Source organism: Leptodactylus fuscus, chromosome 3 (genome assembly GCF_031893055.1).
Source record: "Leptodactylus fuscus isolate aLepFus1 chromosome 3, aLepFus1.hap2, whole genome shotgun sequence".
In the NCBI taxonomy this organism is placed as follows: Eukaryota; Metazoa; Chordata; class Amphibia; order Anura; family Leptodactylidae; genus Leptodactylus; species Leptodactylus fuscus.
The window spans coordinates 231,162,048-231,182,259 of NC_134267.1; the positions used below are offsets into that span (position 1 = coordinate 231,162,048).

The 20,212-nt window shown below is 47.4% G+C and overlaps 1 protein-coding gene across 1 annotated transcript; it reads right to left on the reverse strand.

Annotated features, from left to right (window-relative positions):
* Nucleotides 1–200: 200 nt before the first annotated feature.
* On the reverse strand, nucleotides 201–1,081 carry LOC142198599 (interleukin-17A-like). The gene is made up of 3 exons (XM_075269627.1): nucleotides 1,055–1,081; nucleotides 659–894; nucleotides 201–438 (listed from the first exon to the last, which is right to left on the reverse strand). The coding sequence occupies exons 1-3, from the start codon at nucleotides 1,079–1,081 to the stop codon at nucleotides 201–203; spliced, it is 501 nt and encodes a 166-aa protein (XP_075125728.1).
* Between the last annotated feature and the right edge of the window lie 19,131 nt (nucleotides 1,082–20,212).

Below are 20,212 nucleotides of genomic sequence, written 5' to 3' on the forward strand. Positions count from 1 at the left end.
ACAGAGAATATTCCCATAAAATATAATAAATAATAACAAATATGTAAAGTATAAAAAAGGGAATGAAGTGCTTTGTGGACACTTGTTACAATGGGCGACCCTTCAATATTCTTAGGCCCCCGTTGGCCTCAAATCAGCAATAGCAACAACGTGAATGAGGAACAAGGTCGTCTCCGCAGTCCTGACACCTGAGGCTCCTCTTATCGGAGGTATTGGATGATGGGCCGGACACAGGTACAGCCCACGGTGACTAGCTGCTTGTCCAGCTTATAGACGGGGACACATCCTCTCATCTCACGACGCAGGACCAGGATCTCCTGTCTGATGGGGACTGAGTTCATGCTGAGGTCCACATTCCCCTCAGAGTCCATACAGCCATGGTGGAGACATCTGGCCTCATTGATGACCGCAGGGAATCTGGTATTGTCCACGTTGGAGCTGGTGGAAGGAGATGACCAAATGTGATTATACAAAATTGAATCCATTGACCAAAGAAAATATGTAGATAGTTGCCATAACCTTGTATCTAAATCAATGGAAAAAGTGGAAAGGTATGTTGGCCACCAGGAAACAAGGCCAAAAACAACATCAGTCCTCCAGCTACAATCCTGATTAGAAGAGAACAGACTCTTATTACTCCCTATTCTTGTATATTTACCTGTATTCCCATGGAGACATTGAGCGGCTCCTCACACTGTCCGCCATAAACTGTACAGAACTCCCACTGCCGACCTTCATCTCAACCTTCACACGTGGTGGAAATGTGGTGTCTGGTGGGAATGGACAATCACCCCCGGACACTGGAGGGACATCCCACCCATCTGTACCCGGTCTCTGCACTTCTAATCCATGGATGTAAGAGCTGAGGCTCAGAAGAAGCCATGTGGAAAGAACCTGAGGAGAATTTATAGAGAGAAGAATCAACATCAACATCTCCACAACTCAACAACGTCCTAAGAAAACCATGGACAATATTGGGAAATCAATGGGAAATTATACATTTGGAGTGCAGTTATTTTGGTAGACAGTGTTGTATAGGGATTGTTGCTCTTACCATTGATGTTCCCCAGTGGGCGGCCATTGTTCCCATAGATGTGCTCTGGTGAGGCTCTGCTGGTGGACTGGACTGTGACGCTGACTCCAGGCCCCATTATATAAGGGACACAGATGTTCTTGGGATTTCCTGAAATACTCATATCCTAATATTCTGGTTTCAATGAAATTTGTTGTGACTCAATTTTAATTTATTCATAAATATTGGTAGAATTTACAGATCGGGAACATCTCCGGCTATGGAATCTCTTGGCTATTGATTAACTAGAGGGAGAGCGGACACAGAAATAATCCTCTCCTGGTTATCTGCACCCATAGAGATAGGAAGAGTCATAAACCTGAGCGCCGGATTGTAATAACATATAGGACTGTACAAGTATGAGAAGTGGAAGACGTCCTAGGATCTGATGTACTTAAAGGGTTATCCCAAGAGTTTGCAAAGTTTTTTTGTTAGTAGAAAATTTGGGTTGGCTATAATGGTGTGTGACTGAGTATATCATTTATTACTACTAAAGGGGGCACCAATAACACTATATAGTACACAATAAGCGAGGGGGCACGGATAGAAAATACTGCACAGGGCACTAACTAACATAAAGGGGCGAGGGGTGAACTGAGCTGAGTGAGAGAGGGGAAAATGCAAGCAGATAAATAAAAAAAGTTTCTATTTCCCCCAAGTGTCATTACTTCTCTATATGTTCTATATGACCCTGCCTCAGCTTCTTAGTGAGTGAGAGTTATGGAGCAGGTTCTCCTCTACGTACTGTATGCTGTCTATGCCAAACATCACAGCAGCTCAGGGAGAACTGCAGAGAGGAAAACTGCTAGAAAATGCAGAATATAAGTCATATAAAGGAAAAAAGCAATGTAACCTCTGGTTCACACTAGCGTATGTATTCCATCTGGGGAGAGTCCGCATGGAGACCCCCTGGACGGAATACAATCGCAACTACAAGCGATGTGCTGTTAAAGCACATGGACCCCATAGACTATAATGGGGTCTGTGTGCTTGCACACGCACTTCCCGCGTGAGGAAGAAAAATTGGAACAGATTCAGATTAGACTTTGATACATATAAATAAAACCAGGTGATACTTCTATTAGGAGCCATTGTAGACAGTCATTACCATGTGCTGTTATCTCTGAGCTCCATGATAAGCAGTGAGAGTCCTGATAAATGATGGCCTCCATTTGGGGAAGTCCTGGAGATCTTACACTGGTTTCTCTCTTATTATCGGACATAACAGGGTAGAGCTGGACAGTCCACAGGTCACACTGCTCACAGACAACACTGGAACTTACAGAAACTCTTTGGACATTTCTGTTTCCTGAGATGGAGACTCCACCGGGAGCAACAACCAGTATAAATAGAGAGAAGGACTGGGATGTGAGAAGTAGAGGAGCAGATCTACTGGGATATAGCGCGCACCCAGCAGGAGAAGCAGAATGGTCCTTACAAGAACATCCCTCATACTTGTGAGTATCCCAGTGTTCATTTATATGGACTAAAGGTGACTTTAGTAGAATTTCCTTAGTCCAACAGTTGGTCAATTCTCCATGTTATTCTCCATGTTGTCCCCATCTTTGTCCTTTGCTCAGGTGACTCTCCTGGTGTCCGTCTGCTCATCGGCCTTTCTACCAGAGGGGTATTTGTCCCACATTAATACTCAGGAAGGATCTAGGGATGAAGAGCCCCCCCTAGAGGCCAAAGGGAGATGTTCCGGAAGAAGGAACCGGCGCCTGCCGACCTCTATGGCAGTGGACATTAGTCTCATTGACACCAACTACCTGGACAGTTTGGAGCAGATGGAGGACATTAATTCCCGCTCACTATCCCCCTGGGAATACAGGTAATGTCACCGCTAACCCCATCACAAGCATTGCTGAATAGTTTTATAGGCTTGTATAGATATCCAGAAATCTTTTGCATTCTCCATCACTACTTGACTTGACTTGTTGCTATATACTTCACAAAATGAGTAGAGGAGAATCTGCTCAATAGCTATCTCTTTCTCATTCAAAGACAGTCTTAGGACCGTGCAGGACATATAGAGAGAAGTACTGACTTGGAATAAATTGCCTTTGTTTTGAAAGCTTTGGGATAAAAAGCTGCTTTTTAGCTCCAGCATCACACTAAGGCTTTCTTTATTTCTTTTTTTTTATCTCCTGTACTTCCTGCACTTCTCCATAGACTTCTATAGACACGAGTTATATCAGTTATATGACTTGCAGTCTGACTAGAGATGGATAGAGAAATGATTTTAGCAGGAGTTGGAGCAAGGAAATAGCCTGAAAAGTTATGTACAATCGCCTGTAGTATTCGTTTATATAATGTCTATTCAAACAACTGCGCCTATATACCATATGGACATAATGCACATCCAGATCACCATCATATTGAGACACATATATATACAAAGCCCTTATTTGCACACATTGGATATGTTATTTACACAATGGGAGGAACTTGCTAAAACTTTTACTTTTACAAAGTTGCAATTTTTGGTGCATGTACAAATTTCCCCCGTAAGTTAGTCTTCTTTACAGTTTCCGATGCAAAATACAGCTCCAATCTATGTCAGGATCTAGCTGGCATAGATTTGCTCTTCTGATCTCTATGTTCACAATACATGGCAGGAATACGGTAATTGTCAGGTTGAATTGATCCACCGGAGGGTACAAGCTCTGACACAATTACCGAAATCCTGGAATATGCGGGTTGAAAGTCCTGAGTGTATTTACTCCGATCATTGCCATTCAGCTGAGACAGGGAGGAGAAAAGCAGAAACAGATACACACTATATAGTGAGGAGAAATGGGACAGGACAACTAAACCAGTAACAGAGGAGAGCAGGGGGATGCAGCTGCAGTTACTCAGGGAGGGATAGGAGGCGGAGCAGCAGGGGACACATCTGATTGGCTCAGAGAACACCTAGTAGGAAGAACCCACCCACATAGAAAGGATGGAGAGAAAAAATGTACAGGAAAATACAACCAACATATCTATTACATCTACAGCTCTTGAAGAAACATGCGGAAGACGTTATATAGGATAGAAATCTACCGGCTGTAATAGATTTTCTCTTATACTTTGTGTTTTTCTTTTCAGTCTCAAAACAGATCCCAACAGATTCCCCTTTGTGATGTCCGAGGCCAATTGTCTCACGTTCTCTTGTGTAGACGTTGATGGCCGTGACAATCCAGAGCTGATCTCCTACCCCATCCAGCAGGAGGCGCTGGTCCTACGTCAGGAGCAGAAAGGCTGCAGCTTCTCCTATAGACTGGAGACGGAGGTGGTGACAGTGGGCTGTACATGTGTCACTCCTGTCCTCGCCTATCACTGATATAGATGGATGGACGTCTATGGATACCAATGTTTTGTATTTTGGGGGGGGTTATTATATATTTATTCTATAAAGGAGAAAATAAACTGAACCTAAATTCTGATCTATAACTTTGTGTTTAGTTATTTTAAAATACATTTTGGGAACCGTCATTGGGACTGTGATCATTCACATTTCCCATCTGGGCCGCCATGGCCACTTCTTCTAGCTGTGACCTGTAAAGTTTGCAACACAGATATCTTTGGCTCCTCACTTTTCCAGACACCCAATCGACATTGTCCTCACCTACACAAACTCTCGATCATGCTGCAACCACCAATTATACAATATATCATATAAACCTCCTCTGGGAATGAATAATATCCCTGTGTGCCTCCTAACCAAAAGAGTTTTCAGGTCAAGTATAAAAAAAAAATAATCAGTGTAGTTCTGGCACCCGGGACCCCTGCTGATCAGCTATTTAATGGGGACTACAGCACTTGTACAAGCAAGATGACCCCTTCTCTGTTTACATTGTATCATTTGTTACATAGTGGACATGCAATATTACTACATCTGCCCCCTTATATTATGCCTCCCGTGATAAATACTGCCCCCCTAATGCCCCTGATATAAAACTCCCTAGTGACCCCTTCCGCTGGGTTCACACCAGCGTCTGGTCTCTGTTCAAAGGTTTCCGTCTTCTGCAGGCAGAAAACGGAAACCTGTCAGACCGTGTCCGGCCGTGAGCGCCGGTGAGCGTTTTGGGCTCTCTGTGACGAAACCGTTTTTTTAAAACCGGACAGAAAGTCCTGCACCGTGACCATACACAAGATGTCTGCGTCTCACCAAAGGAAGCGCAGTGCTGTGACATCACTCTGCCTGTCTTGTCCATGGCCTCGGTGCTTTGTAAGCCTGCAGTCCTGAAGTGGCTTAAAGAGTGGTAGAGCAGGAAGCTGGATGCCTACTGCTCTACCATACATTTGAACTGTATCAGTCGTCTTTAGAAATACAGTTGAAAGTATTGTGGGTGTGTTTATGGCCCCAGGTTGGGCCGTGCAGAGTCAGTGAGCCCGGGGGCCATTGCTTCCTCCCCCATCCCCCCCTTACCTCCGCTAGGTTTGCTTCTCAGCCATAGGGATTCCATTTGTACAAACTATGTGCAAGCGGTTCTGGGCCATCATGAGGAAAACTTTATTTAACCCCTTCCCGCCGATGGCATTTTTTGATTTTCGTTTTTCGTTTTTGACTCCCCTCCTTCTAAACCCCATAACTTTTTTATTTCTCCGCTCCCAGAGTCATATGAGGTCTTAATTTTTGCGGGACAATTTTTTCTTCATGATGCCACCATTAATTATTCTATATAATGTACTGGGAAGCAGGAAAAAAATTCAGAATGAGGTGGATTTGAAGAAAAAATGCATTTCTGCGACTTTCTTACGGGCTTTGGTTTTACGGCGTTCACTGTGCAGCCAAAATGACATGTGTCCTATATTCTGTGTTTCGGTACGGTTCCAGGGATACCAAATTTATATGGTTTTATTTACATTTTGACCCCTGAAAAAAATTCCAAAACGGTGTTAAAAAATTTTTTTTCTGAAAGTCGCCATATTCCGACGGCCGTAACTTTTTTATACATAGGTGTACGGGGATGCATAGGGCGAATTTTTTTGCGGGGCCGGGTGTACTTTTTAGTTCTACCATTTTCGGGAAATGTTCTTGCTTTGATCACTTTTTATTCAAATTTTTATCAGAATTAAAACAGTGAAAAAACGGCGGTTTGGCACTTTTGACTATTTTTCCTGCTACGGCGTTTACCGAACAGGAAAAATAATTTTATAGATTTGTAGAGCGGGCGATTTCGGACACAGGGATACCTAACATGTATGTGTTTCACAGTTTTAACTACTTTTATATTTGTTCTAGGGAAAGGGGGGTGATTTGAACTTTTAATACTTTTTATATTTTTTTATATTTTTTTTTTACTTTTTTTTTATTTTTTTTTTGCATTTATTAGACCCCCTAGGGGTGTTGAACCCCAGGGGGTCTGATCACTAATGCAATGCATTACAATGCTAATGCATTGCAATGCATTGCAAAAAATCATCATCTCTTTTGCAGGCTGCATAGACCAGCCTGCAAAAGAGAGAATTTGCAGACCGGCTGGGAGCCCTTAACAAGGCTCCCGGCTGTCATGGCAATGGGGGGTCGGCCCTAGAGCATGCTCCAGGAGCTGGCGATCCCTGCCAAAATGGCGACGCCCATGTGCCGCCGGGAAGATGGCGCCTCCGGCGCCTTTGACAGCAGCGCCGGAGGGGTTAATGCCTCCGATCGGTCCGGGGACCGATCGGAGGCATTAGAGCCGGTTGTCTACTGCTTAAAGCAGTAGACACCCGGCGGCTATGACGGCCGCCCGGCTCCCGGGCGGTCGCCATAGTTACAGACCCGACACGCGCCGTACTATTATGGCGCATGTCGGGAAGGGGTTAATGTCTGTGGGACTAAACCACCAGGGACTTGTAAGTTTCACTCCATCACCAAAATCCCTTAAAGCACAGATCCCTATATGGCATAGATTATGGCCCTCGCCTGGTGGTGAAAGTTGGGCACTGGAGACATAATCTTGGCAGTTCTGAGCTTATTACATGGACAATATGGAGGAAATTTCATAAACGAAGACTCTATAAGGAATCTAGAAAAAGGGTTTTGGCCATCATAAAATGCCGTGTCCATCAATGTCCACCAGCAAAGCACATCTCACCACTACAGTAAGAGAAGGTGGTGGGGTCAACATGTTCTCCATATCAAGACATACCAAGATCTTTGGAGAGTCTACAGGAGAACTGCAGCTTGTGAGCAGATGTATCTTCTAGTGAAATAATGACAACGAGTAGAGATGAGCGAACACTAAAATGTTCGAGGTTCGAAATTCGATTCGAACAGCCGCTCAATGTTCGTGTGTTCGAACGGGTTTCGAACCCCATTATAGTCTATGGGGAACATATACTCGTTAAGGGGGAAACCCAAATCCGTGTCTGGAGGGTCACCAAGTCCACTATGACACCCCAGGAAATGATGCCAACACCTCTGGAATGACACTGGGACAGCAGGGGAAGCATGTCTGGGGGCATCTAACACACCAAAGACCCTCTATTACCCCAACATCACAGCCTAACAACTACACACTTTACACACTCAATACCACCTCTCTGACAGTAGGAAAACACCTTGAAACATGTGTATTTGGCACTTGCAGTGAGGAGAGCTTGTCACCAGCAGTGAATTTGGCCCTTGTAGTAAGTTGAGGTTGGCACCAACATTTGTTTTGAAAATCAGGGTGGATTGAGCCTCTAACCAGCAGAGTTTGGGCAAATTCATGGTGGAGGGAGCCTCTAAAAACCCCAGTTTGGACCAATTCATGGTGGAGGGAGCCTCTAAAAAACCCAGTTTGGACCAATTCATGGTGGAGGGAGCCTCTAAAAACCCCAGTTTGGACCAATTTATGGTGGAGGGAGCCTCTAAAAACCCCAGTTTGGACCAATTCATGGTGGAGGGAGCCTCTTAGCAGCAGAGTTTGGGCAAATTCATGGTGGAGGGAGCCTCTAAACAGCCCAGTTTGGGCAAATTCATGGTGGAGGGAGCCTCTAAAAACCCCAGTTTGGACCAATTCATGGTGGAGGGAGCCTCTAAAAACCCCAGTTTGGACTAATTCATGGTGGAGGGAGCCTCTAAACAGCCCAGTTTGGGCAAATTCATGGTGGAGGGAGCCTCTAAAAAACCCCAGTTTGGACCAATTCATGGTGGAGGGAGCCTCTAAAAACCCCAGTTTGGACCAATTCATGGTGGAGGGAGCCTCTAAACAGCCCAGTTTGGGCAAATTCATGGTGGAGGGAGCCTCTAAACAGCCCAGTTTGGGCAAATTCATGGTGGAGGGAGCCTCTAAAAACCCCAGTTTGGACCAATTCATGGTGGAGGGAGCCTCTAAAAACCCCAGTTTGGACTAATTCATGGTGGAGGGAGCCTCTAAACAGCCCAGTTTGGGCAAATTCATGGTGGAGGGAGCCTCTAAACAGCCCAGTTTGGGCAAATTCATGGTGGAGGGAGCCTCTAAAAACCCCAGTTTGGACCAATTCATGGTGGAGGGAGCCTCTAAAAACCCCAGTTTGGACCAATTCATGGTGGAGGGAGCCTCTAAAAACCCCAGTTTGGACCAATTCATGGTGGAGGGAGCCTCTAACCAGCCCAGTTTGGGCAAATTCATGGTGGAGGGAGCCTCTAAACAGCCCAGTTTGGGCAAATTCATGGTGGAGGGAGCCTCTAAACAGCCCAGTTTGGACCAATTCATGGTGGAGGGAGCCTCTAAAAACCCCAGTTTGGACCAATTCATGGTGGAGGGAGCCTCTAAACAGCCCAGTTTGGGCAAATTCATGGTGGAGGGAGCCTCTAAACAGCCCAGTTTGGGCAAATTCATGGTGGAGGGAGCCTCTAAAAACCCCAGTTTGGACCAATTCATGGTGGAGGGAGCCTCTAAAAACCCCAGTTTGGACCAATTCATGGTGGAGGGAGCCTCTAAACAGCTCAGTTTGGGCAAATTCATGGTGGAGGTAGCCTCTAAACAGCCCAGTTTGGGCAAATTCATGGTGGAGGGAGCCTCTAAAAACCCCAGTTTGGACCAATTCATGGTGGAGGGAGCCTCTAAAAACCCCAGTTTGGACCAATTCATGGTGGAGGGAGCCTCTAAAAACCCCAGTTTGGACCAATTCATGATGGAGGGAGCCTCTAAACAGCCCAGTTTGGGCAAATTCATGGTGGAGGGAGCCTCTAAAAACCCCCAGTTTGGACCAATTCATGGTGGAGGGAACCTCTAAAAACCCCAGTTTGGACCAATTCATGGTGGAGGGAGCCTCTAAACAGCTCAGTTTGGGCAAATTCATGGTGGAGGGAGCCTCTAAACAGCCCAGTTTGGGCAAATTCATGGTGGAGGGAGCCTCTAAACAGCCCAGTTTGGGCAAATTCATGGTGGAGGGAGCCTCTAAAAACCCCAGTTTGGACCAATTCATGGTGGAGGGAGCCTCTAAAAACCCCAGTTTGGACCAATTCATGGTGGAGGGAGCCTCTAAACAGCTCAGTTTGGGCAAATTCATGGTGGAGGTAGCCTCTAAACAGCCCAGTTTGGGCAAATTCATGGTGGAGGGAGCCTCTAAAAACCCCAGTTTGGACCAATTCATGGTGGAGGGAGCCTCTAAAAACCCCAGTTTGGACCAATTCATGGTGGAGGGAGCCTCTAAAAACCCCAGTTTGGACCAATTCATGATGGAGGGAGCCTCTAAACAGCCCAGTTTGGGCAAATTCATGGTGGAGGGAGCCTCTAAAAACCCCCAGTTTGGACCAATTCATGGTGGAGGGAACCTCTAAAAACCCCAGTTTGGACCAATTCATGGTGGAGGGAGCCTCTAAACAGCTCAGTTTGGGCAAATTCATGGTGGAGGGAGCCTCTAAACAGCCCAGTTTGGGCAAATTCATGGTGGAGGGAGCCTCTAAAAAACCCCAGTTTGGACCAATTCATGGTGGAGGGAGCCTCTAAAAACCCCAGTTTGGACCAATTCATGGTGGAGGGAGCCTCTAAACAGCTCAGTTTGGGCAAATTCATGGTGGAGGGAGCCTCTAAACAGCCCAGTTTGGGCAAATTCATGGTGGAGGGAGCCTCTAAAAACCCCAGTTTGGACCAATTCATGGTGGAGGGAGCCTCTAAAAACCCCAGTTTGGACCAATTCATGGTGGAGGGAGCCTCTAAACAGCCCAGTTTGGACCAATTCATGGTGGAGGGAGCCTCTAAAAACCCCAGTTTGGACCAATTCATGGTGGAGGGAGCCTCTAAACAGCCCAGTTTGGGCAAATTCATGGTGGAGGGAGCCTCTAACCAGCCCAGTTTGGACCAATTCATGGTGGAGGGAGCCTCTAAAAACCCCAGTTTGGACCAATTCATGATGGAGGGAGCCTCTAAACAGCCCAGTTTGGACCAATTCATGGTGGAGAGAGCCTCTAAAAACCCCAGTTTGGACCAATTCATGGTGGAGGGAGCCTCTAAACAGGCCAGTTTGGGCAAATTCATGGTGGAGGGAGCCTCTAAACAGCCCAGTTTGGGCAAATTCATGGTGGAGGGAGCCTCTAACCAGCCCAGTTTGGACCAATTCATGGTGGAGGGAGCCTCTAAAAACCCCAGTTTGGACCAATTCATGGTGGAGGGAGCCTCTAAACAGCCCAGTTTGGGCAAATTCATGGTGGAGGGAGCCTCTAAAAACCCCCAGTTTGGACCAATTCATGGTGGAGGGAGCCTCTAAAAACCCCAGTTTGGACCAATTCATGGTGGAGGGAGCCTCTAAACAGCCCAGTTTGGGCAAATTCATGGTGGAGGGAGCCTCTAACCAGCCCAGTTTGGGCAAATTCATGGTGGAGGGAGCCTCTAAAAACCCCAGTTTGGACCAATTCATGGTGGAGGGAGCCTCTAAAAACCCCAGTTTGGACCAATTCATGGTGGAGGGAGCCTCTAAAAACCCCAGTTTGGACCAATTCATGATGGAGGGAGCCTCTAAACAGCCCAGTTTGGGCAAATTCATGGTGGAGGGAGCCTCTAAAAACCCCCAGTTTGGACCAATTCATGGTGGAGGGAACCTCTAAAAACCCCAGTTTGGACCAATTCATGGTGGAGGGAGCCTCTAAACAGCTCAGTTTGGGCAAATTCATGGTGGAGGGAGCCTCTAAACAGCCCAGTTTGGGCAAATTCATGGTGGAGGGAGCCTCTAAAAACCCCCAGTTTGGACCAATTCATGGTGGAGGGAGCCTCTAAAAACCCCAGTTTGGACCAATTCATGGTGGAGGGAGCCTCTAAAAACCCCAGTTTGGACCAATTCATGGTGGAGGGAGCCTCTAAAAACCCCAGTTTGGACCAATTCATGATGGAGGGAGCCTCTAAACAGCCCAGTTTGGGCAAATTCATGGTGGAGGGAGCCTCTAAAAACCCCCAGTTTGGACCAATTCATGGTGGAGGGAACCTCTAAAAACCCCAGTTTGGACCAATTCATGGTGGAGGGAGCCTCTAAACAGCTCAGTTTGGGCAAATTCATGGTGGAGGGAGCCTCTAAACAGCCCAGTTTGGGCAAATTCATGGTGGAGGGAGCCTCTAAAAAACCCCAGTTTGGACCAATTCATGGTGGAGGGAGCCTCTAAAAACCCCAGTTTGGACCAATTCATGGTGGAGGGAGCCTCTAAACAGCTCAGTTTGGGCAAATTCATGGTGGAGGGAGCCTCTAAACAGCCCAGTTTGGGCAAATTCATGGTGGAGGGAGCCTCTAAAAACCCCAGTTTGGACCAATTCATGGTGGAGGGAGCCTCTAAAAACCCCAGTTTGGACCAATTCATGGTGGAGGGAGCCTCTAAACAGCCCAGTTTGGACCAATTCATGGTGGAGGGAGCCTCTAAAAACCCCAGTTTGGACCAATTCATGGTGGAGGGAGCCTCTAAACAGCCCAGTTTGGGCAAATTCATGGTGGAGGGAGCCTCTAACCAGCCCAGTTTGGACCAATTCATGGTGGAGGGAGCCTCTAAAAACCCCAGTTTGGACCAATTCATGATGGAGGGAGCCTCTAAACAGCCCAGTTTGGACCAATTCATGGTGGAGAGAGCCTCTAAAAACCCCAGTTTGGACCAATTCATGGTGGAGGGAGCCTCTAAACAGGCCAGTTTGGGCAAATTCATGGTGGAGGGAGCCTCTAAACAGCCCAGTTTGGGCAAATTCATGGTGGAGGGAACCTCTAACCAGCCCAGTTTGGACCAATTCATGGTGGAGGGAGCCTCTAAAAACCCCAGTTTGGACCAATTCATGGTGGAGGGAGCCTCTAAACAGCCCAGTTTGGGCAAATTCATGGTGGAGGGAGCCTCTAAAAACCCCCAGTTTGGACCAATTCATGGTGGAGGGAGCCTCTAAAAACCCCAGTTTGGACCAATTCATGGTGGAGGGAGCCTCTAAACAGCCCAGTTTGGGCAAATTCATGGTGGAGGGAGCCTCTAACCAGCCCAGTTTGGGCAAATTCATGGTGGAGGGAGCCTCTAAAAACCCCAGTTTGGACCAATTCATGGTGGAGGGAGCCTCTAAAAACCCCAGTTTGGACCAATTCATGGTGGAGGGAGCCTCTAAAAACCCCAGTTTGGACCAATTCATGATGGAGGGAGCCTCTAAACAGCCCAGTTTGGGCAAATTCATGGTGGAGGGAGCCTCTAAAAACCCCCAGTTTGGACCAATTCATGGTGGAGGGAACCTCTAAAAACCCCAGTTTGGACCAATTCATGGTGGAGGGAGCCTCTAAACAGCTCAGTTTGGGCAAATTCATGGTGGAGGGAGCCTCTAAACAGCCCAGTTTGGGCAAATTCATGGTGGAGGGAGCCTCTAAAAACCCCCAGTTTGGACCAATTCATGGTGGAGGGAGCCTCTAAAAACCCCAGTTTGGACCAATTCATGGTGGAGGGAGCCTCTAAACAGCTCAGTTTGGGCAAATTCATGGTGGAGGGAGCCTCTAAACAGCCCAGTTTGGGCAAATTCATGGTGGAGGGAGCCTCTAAAAACCCCAGTTTGGACCAATTCATGGTGGAGGGAGCCTCTAAAAACCCCAGTTTGGACCAATTCATGGTGGAGGGAGCCTCTAAACAGCCCAGTTTGGACCAATTCATGGTGGAGGGAGCCTCTAAAAACCCCAGTTTGGACCAATTCATGGTGGAGGGAGCCTCTAAACAGCCCAGTTTGGGCAAATTCATGGTGGAGGGAGCCTCTAACCAGCCCAGTTTGGACCAATTCATGGTGGAGGGAGCCTCTAAAAACCCCAGTTTGGACCAATTCATGATGGAGGGAGCCTCTAAACAGCCCAGTTTGGACCAATTCATGGTGGAGAGAGCCTCTAAAAACCCCAGTTTGGACCAATTCATGGTGGAGGGAGCCTCTAAACAGGCCAGTTTGGGCAAATTCATGGTGGAGGGAGCCTCTAAACAGCCCAGTTTGGGCAAATTCATGGTGGAGGGAGCCTCTAACCAGCCCAGTTTGGACCAATTCATGGTGGAGGGAGCCTCTAAAAACCCCAGTTTGGACCAATTCATGGTGGAGGGAGCCTCTAAACAGCCCAGTTTGGACCAATTCATGGTGGAGGGAGCCTCTAAAAACCCCAGTTTGGATCAATTCATGGTGGAGGGAGCCGCTAAACAGCCCAGTTTGGACCAATTCATGGTGGAGGGAGCCTCTAACCAGCAGAGTTGGTGGAAATCAGGGTGGAGGGAGCCTCTAACCAGCAGAGTTGTGGGAAAGCAGGGTGGAGGGAGCCTCTAACCAGCAGAGTTGGTGGAAATCAGGGTGGAGGGAGCCTCTAACCAGCAGAGTTGTGGGAAAGCAGGGTGGAGGGAGCCTCTAACCAGCAGAGTTGTGGGAAAGCAGGGTGGAGGGAGCCTCTAACCAGCAGAGTTGTGGGAAAGCAGGGTGGAGGGAGCCTCTAACCAGCAGAGTTGGTGGAAATCAGGGTGGAGGGAGCCTCTAACCAGCAGAGTTGGGGGAAATCAGGGTGGAGGGAGCCTAGTATTAGCAGAATTGTGTAACGCTTATGGTGGATGAGTATGAGGATGCGGAGGAATTGGAGAGGTTGAGTACAGACATGGAGTTTCATGTTGGGGTGCTTTACACAGGTGGGCACAAGAATGAAGGCTCTATCCAGTGGTGGTTCATTTTTATCAAAGTGAGCCGGTCGGCACTCTCAGCTGACAGACGGGTGCGCTTGTCAGTGATGATGCCACCGGCTGCACTGAACACCCTCTCAGATAGGACGCTGGTGGCAGGACAGGACAGCACCTCCAAGGCATATAGGGCAAGTTCAAGCCACAGGTCCAACTTCGACACCCAATACGTGTAGGGCGCAGAGGGGTCGGAGAGGACAGGGCTGTGGTCGGAAAGGTATTCCCGCAACATGCGCCTATACTTCTCACGCCTGGTGACACTAGGACCCTCCGTGGCGGCACTTTGGCGAGGGGGTGCCATCAAGGTGTCCCAGACCTTAGACAGTGTGCCCCTCGTTTGTGTGGACCGGTGAGAACTTGGTTGCCTACTGGAGGAACTGCCCTCCCTGCCGCCAACGTCACATGCTGGAAACATCTCCATCATATTCTGCACCAATTGCCTGTGGCAAGCATTGATGCGATTGGCCCTCCCCTCTACCGGAATAAAAGACGAGATGTTGTTTTTATACCGGGGGTCAAGGATAGCAAAGATCCAGTACTGGTTGTCCTCCATGATTTTGACAATACGCTTGTCGGTTGTAAAGCACCCCAACATGAACTCAGCCATGTCTGCCACAGTGTTAGTTGGCATGACTCCTCTGGCCCCACTGGAAAGTTCAATCTCCATTTCCTCCTCATCCTCCATGTCTACCCATCCGCGCTGCAACAATGGGACGATTCGAAGTTGCCCGGAAGCCTCCTGTATCACCATCACATCATCGGACAACTCTTCTTCCTCCTCCTCCTCCTCCTCCTCCTCCATTAAACGCAGTGAAGCGGACAGATGTGTGGACCTACTCTCCAGCTGTGACGGATCGGATGCTATCCCTAACTCCTCTGTGTGATCTGAGTTATCCCTGATGTCAATCAGGGATTCTCTCAGAACACACAAGAGCGGGATTGTAAGGCTCACCATCGCATCCTCAGAGCTCACCCTCCTTGTGGACTCCTCAAAGACCCGTAGGATGTCACAAAGGTCTCTCATCCATGGCCACTCATGGATGTGAAACTGAGGCAGCTGACTTTGTGGCACCCTAGGGTTTTGTAGCTGGTATTCCATCAAAGGTCTCTGCTGCTCAACCACAATATTCAACATCTGAAACGTTGAGTTCCAGCGTGTGGGGACGTCGCACAAAAGCCGGTGTTATGGCACATGCAGGCGTTGCTGGAGAGATTTTAAGCTAGCAGCGGCTACTGTCGACTTGCGAAAGTGGGCGCACATGCGCCGCACTTTCACCAGTAGCTCTGGAACATTGGGGTAGCTCTTTAGGAAACGTTGCACCACTAGGTTGAAGACGTGGGCCAGGCATGGAACATGTTGGAGTCCGGCAAGCTCCAGAGCTGCTACCAGGTTCCGGCCGTTATCACAAACGACCATGCCTGGGCCCAGGTGCAGCGGCTCAAACCATATTGCCGTCTCATCGAGGAGGGCATCCCTCACCTCGGAGGCAGTGTGCTGTCTGTCCCCCAAGCTGATCAGCTTCAGCACAGCCTGCTGACGTCTACCAACGCCAGTGCTGCAACGTTTCCAACTCGTAGCTGGGGTCAATCTAACAGCGGAGGAGGAGGCGATGGCGGAGGAGGAGGCGGTGGCGGAGGAGGAGGAGGGGGGTGTTCTTCTCGTGTCCCTGCCAGGAATGTTAGGCGGGGAGACGAGGTACACCGGGCCAGTTTGGGAAGCAGTCCCAGCCTCAACTACATTCACCCAGTGTGCCGTCAGTGAAATGTAGCGTCCCTGTCCGCATGCACTTGTCCACGCGTCGGTGGTCAAGTGGACCTTTGTGCAAAGCGCGGAACTAAGGGCCCGCCTGATGTTGAGTGACACGTGCTGGTGCAAGGCGGGGACGGCACACCGGGAGAAGTAGTGACGGCTAGGGACGGCATAGCGAGGTGCCGCAGTTGCCATCAGGTCCAGGAAGGCGGGAGTTTCAACAAGCCGGAACGCCAACATCTCCTGGGCCAGCAGTTTAGCGATGTTGGCGTTCAAGGCTTGCGCGTGTGGGTGGTTAGCAGTGTATTTCTGCCGCCGCTCCAATGTCTGAGAGATGGTGGGTTGTTGTAAAGAAGCGCCTGATGGTGCCTTTGATGGTGCAGGAGAAGGAGATAAGACAGGAACAGGGGAGGATGAGGGAGAAGTCAACAAAGTGGCGGAGGCAGATGAAGTGGTGTCCTGGCTCGTCCTCTGGAGTGCATCGCCAGCACAGTCAGCAGTGGCAGTGGCAGAGGCAGAGGCAGTGGCAGAGGCAGTGGCGTGAACGGCAGGCGGCCTTTGTCCTGCCGTTGCTGCCTGCCACTGATTCCAGTGCTTGGATTCCAAGTGACGGCGCATTGAAGTGGTGGACAGGTTGCTCTTCTCAGAGCCCCTAATCAATTTCGAGAGGCAAATTGTGCAGACAACACTATATCTGTCCTCGGCGCATTCCTTGAAAAAACTCCACACCTTCGAGAAACGTGCCCTCGAGGTGGGAGTTTTTCGGGGCTGGGTACGAACTGGAACATCTTGGGAGATTCCGGGTGTGGCCTGGCTTCGTCTAAGCTGCTGACCTCTGCCTCTGCCTCTAGCTACCCTTTTTGGTGCTGCACCTGCCTCAACATCCACACTACTTTCCCCGCTTGACATCCCCCCTGTCCAGGTCGGGTCAGTGTCCTCATCATCCACCACTTCCTCTTCCAACTCCTGTCTCATCTCCTCCTCCCGCACAATGCGCCGGTCAACTGGATGCCCTGACGGCAACTGCGTCACATCATCGTCGATGAGGGTGGGTTGCTGGTCATCCACCACCAAATCGAACAGAGATGGAGGAGACTCTAGTGTTTGAGCATCTGGACACAGATGCTCCTCTGTTAGGTTCGTGGAATCGTGACGTGGAGAGGCAGGTTGAGGGACAATGAAAGGAGCGGAGAACAGCTCTGGGGAGCAGGGACAGTTGGGGTTATTGTTCTGTGAAGCTTGGGAATTTTGGGAGGAAGGAGGACAAGACTGTTGGGTAATAGGAGGAGAGGAGGCAGAGTCTGACTGGCTGCTGGACAATGTGCTGTAAGTGTTCTCTGACAGCCATTGCAAGACCTGTTCCTGGTTCTCGGGCCTACTAAGGTTTGTACCCTGCAGTTTAGTTAATGTGGCAAGCAACCCTGGCACTGTGGAGTGGCGCAATGCTTGCTGCCCCACAGGAGTAGGCACGGGACGCCCTGTGGCTTCACTGCTACCTTGCTCCCCAGAACCATTCCCCCGACCTCGCCCACGGCCTCGTCCACGTCCCTTTCCGGGAGCCTTGCGCATTTTGAATTCCCAGTTAGAAATTGGCACTATATACCAGTAGCAAAAATTGTGGGTGCACGTAACCCCAATATATTCTTTGTATTCCCAGTCAGACAATGGCACTATATACCAGTAGCAAGAAATGAGGGTATTTATAACCCTAATATATTCTTTGAATTACCAGTCAGAAACTGGCACTATATGGCAGTAGCAAGAAATGAGGGTATTTATAACCCCAATATATTCTTTGAATTCCCAGTCAGACAATGGCACTATATACCAGTAGCAAGAAATGAGGGTATTTGTAACCCCAATATATTCTTTGAATTCCCAGTCAGACAATGGCACTATATACCAGTAGCAAGAAATGAGGGTATTTGTAACCCCAATATATTCTTTGAATTCCCAGTCAGACAATGGCACTATATACCAGTAGCAAAAATTGTGGGTGCACGTAACCCCAATATATTCTTTGAATTACCAGTCAGAAACTGGCACTATATGGCAGTAGCAAGAAATGAGGGTATTTATAACCCCAATATATTCTTTGAATTCCCAGTCAGACAATGGCACTATATACCAGTAGCAAGAAATGAGGGTATTTGTAACCCCAATATATTCTTTGAATTCCCAGTCAGACAATGGCACTATATACCAGTAGCAAGAAATGAGGGTATTTGTAACTCCAATATATTCTTTGAATTCCCAGTCAGACAATGGCACTATATACCAGTAGCAAAAATTGTGGGTGCACGTAACCCCAATATATTCTTTGAATTACCAGTCAGAAACTGGCACTATATGGCAGTAGCAAGAAATGAGGGTATTTGTAACCCCAATATATTCTTTGAATTCCCAGTCAGACAATGGCACTATATACCAGTAGCAAGAAATGAGGGTATTTATAACCCCAATATATTCTTTGAATTCCCAGTCAGACAATGGCACTATATACCAGTAGCAAGAAATGAGGGTATTTGTAACCCCAATATATTCTTTGAATTCCCAGTCAGACAATGGCACTATATACCAGTAGCAAAAATTGTGGGTGCACGTAACCCCAATATATTCTTTGAATTACCAGTCAGAAACTGGCACTATATGGCAGTAGCAAGAAATGAGGGTATTTGTAACCCCAATATATTCTTTGAATTCCCAGTCAGACAATGGCACTATATACCAGTAGCAAGAAATGAGGGTATTTATAACCCCAATATATTCTTTGAATTCCCAGTCAGACAATGGCACTATATACCAGTAGCAAGAAATGAGGGTATTTGTAACCCCAATATATTCTTTGAATTCCCAGTCAGACAATGGCACTATATACCAGTAGCAAGAAATGAGGGTATTTGTAACTCCAATATATTCTTTGAATTCCCAGTCAGACAATGGCACTATATACCAGTAGCAAAAATTGTGGGTGCACGTAACCCCAATATATTCTTTGAATTACCAGTCAGAAACTGGCACTATATGGCAGTAGCAAGAAATGAGGGTATTTGTAACCCCAATATATTCTTTGAATTCCCAGTCAGACAATGGCACTATATACCAGTAGCAAGAAATGAGGGTATTTATAACCCCAATATATTCTTTGAATTCCCAGTCAGACAATGGCACTATATACCAGTAGCAAGAAATGAGGGTATTTGTAACCCCAATATATTCTTTGAATTCCCAGTCAGACAATGGCACTATATACCAGTAGCAAAAATTGTGGGTGCACGTAACCCCAATATATTCTTTGAATTACCAGTCAGAAACTGGCACTATATGGCAGTAGCAAGAAATGAGGGTATTTGTAACCCCAATATATTCTTTGAATTCCCAGTCAGACAATGGCACTATATACCAGTAGCAAGAAATGAGGGTATTTATAACCCCAATATATTCTTTGAATTCTCAGTCAGACAATGGCACTATATACCAGTAGCAAAAATTGTGGGTGCACGTAACCCCAATATATTCTTTGAGTTACCAGTCAGAAACTGGCACTATATGGCAGTAGCAAGAAATGAGGGTATTTGTAACCCCAATATATTCTATGAATTCCCAGTCAGACAATGGCACTATATACCAGTAGCAAGAAATGAGGGTATTTATAACCCCAATATATTCTTTGAATTACCAGTCAGAAACTGGCACTATATGGCAGTAGCAAGAAATGAGGGTATTTATAACCCCAATATATTCTTTGAATTCCCAGTCAGACAATGGCACTATATACCAGTAGCAAGAAATGAGGGTATTTGTAACCCCAATATATTCTTTGAATTCCCAGTCAGACAATGGCACTATATACCAGTAGCAAGAAATGAGGGTATTTGTAACTCCAATATATTCTTTGAATTCCCAGTCAGACAATGGCACTATATACCAGTAGCAAAAATTGTGGGTGCACGTAACCCCAATATATTCTTTGAATTACCAGTCAGAAACTGGCACTATATGGCAGTAGCAAGAAATGAGGGTATTTGTAACCCCAATATATTCTTTGAATTCCCAGTCAGACAATGGCACTATATACCAGTAGCAAAAATTGTGGGTGCACGTAACCCCAATATATTCTTTGAATTACCAGTCAGAAACTGGCACTATATGGCAGTAGCAAGAAATGAGGGTATTTGTAACCCCAATATATTCTTTGAATTCCCAGTCAGACAATGGCACTATATACCAGTAGCAAAAATTGTGGGTGCACGTAACCCCAATATATTCTTTGAATTCCCAGTCAGACAATGGCACTATATGGCAGTAGCAAAAATAG